The 6,272-nt window shown below is 40.4% G+C and overlaps 1 protein-coding gene and 1 long non-coding RNA gene across 2 annotated transcripts; one reads left to right on the top strand and one right to left on the bottom strand.

Annotated features, from left to right (window-relative positions):
• The first annotated feature begins 164 nt into the window (after window positions 1-164).
• Window positions 165-2,468, top strand: LOC139548737 (uncharacterized). Its single transcript, XR_011669767.1, has 5 exons — window positions 165-302; window positions 476-520; window positions 678-1,702; window positions 1,779-1,874; window positions 2,025-2,468. It is a non-coding gene; the product is annotated as an uncharacterized lncRNA (long non-coding RNA).
• A 161-nt stretch (window positions 2,469-2,629) lies between these two features.
• Window positions 2,630-6,210, bottom strand: LOC139548736 (vacuolar protein sorting-associated protein 26B-like). The gene is made up of 6 exons (XM_071358514.1): window positions 5,424-6,210; window positions 5,070-5,226; window positions 4,629-4,793; window positions 4,267-4,442; window positions 4,033-4,175; window positions 2,630-3,808 (listed from the first exon to the last, which is right to left on the bottom strand). The coding sequence occupies exons 1-6, from the start codon at window positions 5,644-5,646 to the stop codon at window positions 3,671-3,673; spliced, it is 1,002 nt and encodes a 333-aa protein (XP_071214615.1). The 5' UTR covers window positions 5,647-6,210; the 3' UTR covers window positions 2,630-3,670.
• Between the last annotated feature and the right edge of the window lie 62 nt (window positions 6,211-6,272).

Genomic DNA, 6,272 nt, shown 5'->3' on the forward strand with positions numbered 1-6,272 from the left:
TACATAAGATACGTGTAGTTCTTAGATTGTGCAGGTTCAGGTTAGTTTTCTTCGATCCTTTTTCAGGAAAAGGCACATTTTTCTCATAATTTCATTAACCACCGAAATATACCCTAAGGTCAATTGCTTGCTTAAACCATAGACATTAAGGAGGCCTAAACAGAGAAATCAAACCTAAGTGAACTGTTTCTACATCACGTGCCTTTGACACACGTCACTAGCGCGGGAGTTATTCATTATTCAGCGTCCTTCTTTTTGCAGTGTTCAGAGTTTAATGACGTTCGCATCTTTATAACATACAAGTAAGTAACAATGTAATCCTTTGCATAGTTATCTGATTTAATGAAACACGTTCTTTATTTGCTTTAAATCAAATGTCACCTACTGTCACGTACACAGAATGGTTAGGCATCATTGGAATTGGACTTTGAGGTTCAATTTCTTCCAAGCCAACCACTATTTCGTCATCTCTCAGACATGACAGGTACAACGAGAACTCGTGGAAGAACACTACAATCCAGTAAGTAAAAGCATTCACATTTCTGTACAATACATGACATGCAATTGCATGGTTTTTCAACGTCCCTGAAACTGTTTCACAATCACTTTACTACCACTATGATTTGACTTTCAAATGGCTATTAATAAGTGAATGTATTTTATGTACTCTAAACCAGTCAACGACGAAGAGACAAATTGTGCCCGCAGTGAGGATTCCCTATTGGAGATTGGTCAGGCAGTCGGGGGGAAGAGGAAAGGCTCAGGGAAGACTTGAAAACAGGACTTCAAAGGAAGAAAAATCACCTGAATGACAATTGGAACGCTCCAACAGGAATCTGTTCCCAAAACTTCATAAATAACAAGGTTGTCAACAAACAAGCATACAAAGTTGTATAGCGGCAGAATAAGATACCGGGTAGGGAGTGGGCTATTTCATTAAGTTTTTCACTCACCATGTTTATTCTGAAAAATGTCTGTGCTCACTCTGGTAGGCTATGGACAAACATTAAGAATAAGCTACGTGGTGAGTTGATGTCTATTCAGCAGCTAGTTAGCAAGGTGAATTGATCTAATTTGTATGCGTTGTTTTTGGCAACCTTGTACTTTACAAAGTTTTTGGCACAGATTCCTGTTGGAACGTTCCAATTATACCCACCCCCACAGTACTGTCACAGAGCCAGAGAGATGCTTTGAAAATGGCATAAATGTCAAGATATTCTGTTCTCCTTAATAATAGGATGGTGTCATCTATGGCTATTCCATGTCAGGTTTTGTGGTTAATGTGTCCACCCTTAGATTGGAAGGTTGGGGGTTCAATCCCCAGTCAAGTTATACCAAAGACTCAAATGAGACCTGATGGATCTGCTTGGCTTTCAGCACTAAGGAAATGGATTGGGGGTAAGGCCCTGCGGCAGACTAGCATCCTGTCTAGGGGGTATACTTTTACATCAAGCTGCCTAACGATATACAGAAACAGGAGATAGGCTCTTGCCCTATGGGTCGTTATGGCTTGTTAAGGCTTACTTACTTTTACTATGCCAGTTTGGGATCAAGGATTTGAAGATTCTTCAACCAAACTGGGTGTTGGGATGTTGTTTGGAACTACCGGGCCTGTAACTTAATGCGAGACATGAAAGCGGGGCAGCAAGTATTCTTCTAGCACAGTAACTGCAAGGAGCCTGGAATATCTGGAGTTATGAAGGTGAGCCTCTACCTGTTCCTATTTCTGTTGGTTGTATTTCAGGTATGGTGCCTCTCACCTGCTTTCTCTTTTCCAGATTGTAAAGGAGTCCTATGTGGACCACAGTCAGTTTGACAAGAAAGATGTCCATTACGACACCTTCAGCAAGGCAGACAACCCCAGATGGAGTATGGTATGAATGATTTCATGTTTACATTTGTTTGTGTTCCAAATGGCTTGAGATCAAGATACATCACTGATATGTAACAGGCTTTAAAAAAAATCACAATCCAATTTAGTCTGTACTAGTACTCTGCTGGCTTGTTTAATGTTTGACTGCTAGGTTGGTGTCCAGTTTGAGAGGATGTTGAAGTACTTTATTCCTCTGTCTGAGTTGAAGAAGACCCACCTGCAGCACAAGGCGGGCCCCTGAATGGCATGGCTCTCTTCACCAGGGCCAGGCTGTCTGTCCAGCCCCTCACCAGTGGTATGTGGAGATCAGTGACACTAAGTAATATGGTTGTCAAATCTCCACATCATATTTTACAAAGCTTTTGTCTAAGTAAAATCATATATTTAAAGAAATTCAAATGAGTTTGGAGGACAAAGACCCACTGAAGATTTGGACAAGATGATGATGATGATGATGCTGCTGCTGATGCTAATATGATGTTTACTGTCTATTGAACCATTGTGCTTGTATTGAATGAAAATTGGCTCAAGGTTTCTGTTTGTCAGACACCCTGGATGGAGTTTATTTCTAATATAATATGTTTATATTAAGACAGTTCATGTGTTTGCCCTCACTATCTATAAAGGAGATAATTTCAGTCTAAACATGCAACATTTTCATTTCCAAGGTAATCGATCATTCCATCAGTCCATTGAAATATTTATCAGGTGCAAGCAACTTATTTCTATAGCAAAACAAGTCTGTGGATAACAATGCATATGGCATCAATTTATTTCAGTTTTGGGGAAGGGGCTATAATTAGTAATTTGCAGAGCACAAAAAAATACAGGAAAATTTTAGGCTAAAAGAAGTGTTAAACGTATTGAGGCAACAGGATTTAATTCGCTAGATACACTTAGGCACGACATTTCAAGTCTAACGTGGACGATACAGAAGACTTCTTAATATCAGACCTCAAATACAAGCACTTAAAATCCCTGCCTAACAGTATTGGAATGCTTAGGTAAAGCATGTGAATTTAATGGTCATATTGTGACCGTCTGTATGCTATTCACTGTACATGATGGTATAAGAGGGTGAGAGTTCTATAGCTCTTATTTGCAGGACTTTAAAATGAATGGGTTAGTAATACTTTATCTAGCCCTCTCACTCAAAGAAATTGGATGACACTTCCAATGCAGTAGAAACCTTCCATTGATCTCACTGCAATCATTACACAAGGACTGAGAGGAGAATGTGTATGTGGAGAAGCAACGGACATATCTGTGCAAAGATACAATTTCAGATTTCATTATGACAGACCACATTAAAATGTCAGGAATGCATTTGACTGGGTATGGAATGTTTTCAAAATGCATCGCTGTTACTCATGACTAACTCCCTATGACAATAGTGTTGTATACAGAGTTAGAATCCATTCATATAAAGCTAAAGCTAGAAATATATTTTGTGACAAAGAAAGTTGATAAATTGATGACAGATAACAGGGTATAATATTCAATTTCTAGGGTATCACGCACAGGGGGAGATCTAAAGTGGCCGGCTTTACTTTCACCGGATATGTGTGTTGATGGAGTTGACCTGCAGCGGAATTTTAGGCCCCTGTAATGCCTCATGCAGGCTTCTTTTTCATTGTTCAGGTGTTTACCTCTAGACTTCCCTTCATCCTTCCTTTATTCAGCAGCCCTAATAAACAGAGGGCTACTTTATCAGTGATCATGTGAGCTGACAGGTGACCCCACTACTTTTCCACAGACACTGCCAGTCTTCTGTGAGGAGAATGAGTGGAGGCAGCTTTAGGCGCTGTCCTCCCTCGCCGCCTTCTCCAGAGCACTCTCTGAGCTGACTGAGCCCTCGAACCGCTGGGCTCCGATGGTGGCCTGGCTCGACATGCTCTTCCTCACCACATCCCCTTTCCTCCACAGTGTGATTTCCTGATTGAGAAGGAAGTGGTCATGAACTCATTGTCTTAATCACTAAAGCATTTCCATAGGGACACATTTACTGCTAGGTAGGAATGCAATATATAATGTGCATCACAGTGAACAATGGATACACCATGTTGAACCTGACACCTGATAAATTCCCTCTATAAGGACACACAATTTCATCTGGGATCACTGCTAACAGTTACCCATCAGAAGCCACTGTTCTATACCTGCTGTTTGAAGTAGCGTCTCTCCTCCTCATCAATCAGCACCAGATTAAGGTAGTAACGCACAGAGAACTTCTTATTGATATCTCGCATGGTAGGGGTCATCTCATAGCCAGCCAGAAACAACCGGATTGGAATTGACTCTCCTTAAACATAATTAAAACACCCAGTTAGACCTGATAGGTAGTTTGAGTATTGCAATTTTCAAAAGCATACAATCTTCACTATATCCTTTACCTCGGACAGGAGCTCCATCCATGATCTCATATTTGGCGATGGTGTCATTTTCATGGTATACACTAGGACCGGTGCCAGTTGTCTCCCTTTTGATGATGTCAATCTCCATGTGCTTAATTTTAATCCGCACCAGCAGGAAGTAGATCTTACCCACAATGACGTCTTTCAGGTGGTACCTGTGAAAGACAGGAAGGATTGTCACAGGACTGCTCTGCCGCAAAGACAAATAGTCAAAGGTTCTAAGCTACAATGATTTCTGCATGTTCCTGTGACTAGGAGAGGTGGCATTTTGTTATTTTGTAAATTTACCCAAAAAATTGAGGTGACAGGGTACTGAAAAAATGTATCTCTTTCAGCCTTACTTGGATTTGTTGTACTCAAACTCAATGTGGAGACAGTCTTCGATCCCAACTTCCATTTTTATTGACGAGTTGAGCTCTGGGTAAGTACTGAGTGTGTGCACCACAATATCCATCTCTTTACTGATGTCATTCAGTCTCCTGCTCACCGTAGCGCGCAGAAAATACCTGCAAGTACAACCAACAAACACTGAGCAAACCTGCTGTAATCTCAACAGATGTCATCCAACAACATATCTCATTGCCCCCATTATCATAACCACTAATCATGATTTGTGTGTGTAATGCAAGACATTGAGCATATGAAGCACACACACATTACTCTTGCTGAGGATGTAGTGCTAGGCACATGACTGACGGGTCAAAGGGGATCTCGGGTTAAAAAGTGAGCCATAAAGTAATAGTTATTTTGGCAGAGAATGTTCAGGCTGAATGTTTCCTTACCGTAGCTTCACATTCTGGCCTGTGTATGACTCATAGGGCTTCTCAACATGGGTGAACTCAAAGTCGAAGGTCTGTGACTGAGTAAGCTCACCAGGCCTTGCCAGATCTTTCACCAGGGAGACAAACTCATGATGGTTTCCTCTGTCATAGTACAGCTCTGTGAAGGAAGGACAGGTATACACTTCAGACATTCAAAGACATCGCAAAATAATCACTCTCATAGAAGAATGCATCTAGGCCTATTGGCACATTCGACACAACTGTTGTTAACTAAAAAGTACAACATAAAGCGACATTGCATTTATTATGATTCATTTGGAATAGATATCACTGCATTAAACTAAGAACACTCACCAATCTGGCCTACAAATTCGATTTTGATGCCTTGATGTTCCAGTCTTTTCCCAGGGTTCTTCAGTGTAACGTTGACCTTTCCTGCCACAGTCTCCCCATCATAAAATAAGAAATATTTGTCCTTCTTCCCATCTTCAGTCTTATGTTCAGCCTTCTTTCTCGTCTCAGCATCAGTCAGAACTACATCAATTTCTGCACTTTGGCCAAAACTGAAGAAACTCATGCTTGTTATTTTCTGGCCCGTTTTATGAACAAGGTTAAGATTGATCGGGTCTGAACAGAACCTTTAAGACCAATTTAGGTGACACTTTCAGTGACCTATTTCTTACTGAAGTAAATTCTGTCGTTCATTCGAAATGACGGAAAGTGCAAAAACACCGACTTGTTTGTTACCAGCAATGATCACAGAACGTAGTAATTCTGCTTATAGTCAGCACATGCAGATGGGAGGTCTGGACAAATATGCAAATGTTATCGTTATTTTACCTTTATATTTCTTCTCAAATTCAATTGAATTCAATTACACACAGCACCATGTCTTCATATCCCTTTCGATGAAATAGCCTAAATACTACAAAACATGTCGCATGGTGATATCCACAAACACTGAAGAATGTTGCGTTTCCCTCGAACTCAAGATGTATCCGTCATTCAGACACCGATTAACAATGTAGTGAGTCTTGATTGTTTCCTTTAGAACGTTATTCACGTTAAATTGTATATTTCCTGAAAAAGCATAATATTGCAAGCGATCATTTCCTGTGTTGTTGCACTTCCGGGGTTGTCTGGTTGACTGCATTATTTTTCAAAATAAAAGTTAAACTCTTCTGTAGTCATTTGCAAAACAAA

The sequence above is a fragment of the Salvelinus alpinus genome, chromosome 22, assembly GCF_045679555.1.
Source record: "Salvelinus alpinus chromosome 22, SLU_Salpinus.1, whole genome shotgun sequence".
Classification (NCBI taxonomy): domain Eukaryota; kingdom Metazoa; phylum Chordata; class Actinopteri; order Salmoniformes; family Salmonidae; genus Salvelinus; species Salvelinus alpinus.

Bases quoted from the DNA above. Each gene is read 5' to 3' on its own strand.
- LOC139548736 (XM_071358514.1), bottom strand. From the start codon at position 5,646: ATGAGTTTCTTCAGTTTTGGCCAAAGTGCAGAAATTGATGTAGTTCTG. The intron at 4,176-4,266 runs GTAAAGGATATA...ATTATGTTTAAG, and splicing joins GGATGGAGCTCCTGTCCGAG to GAGAGTCAATTCCAATCCGG. The intron at 3,809-4,032 runs GTATAGAACAGT...CTTCTCAATCAG, and splicing joins GACGCTACTTCAAACAGCAG to GAAATCACACTGTGGAGGAA.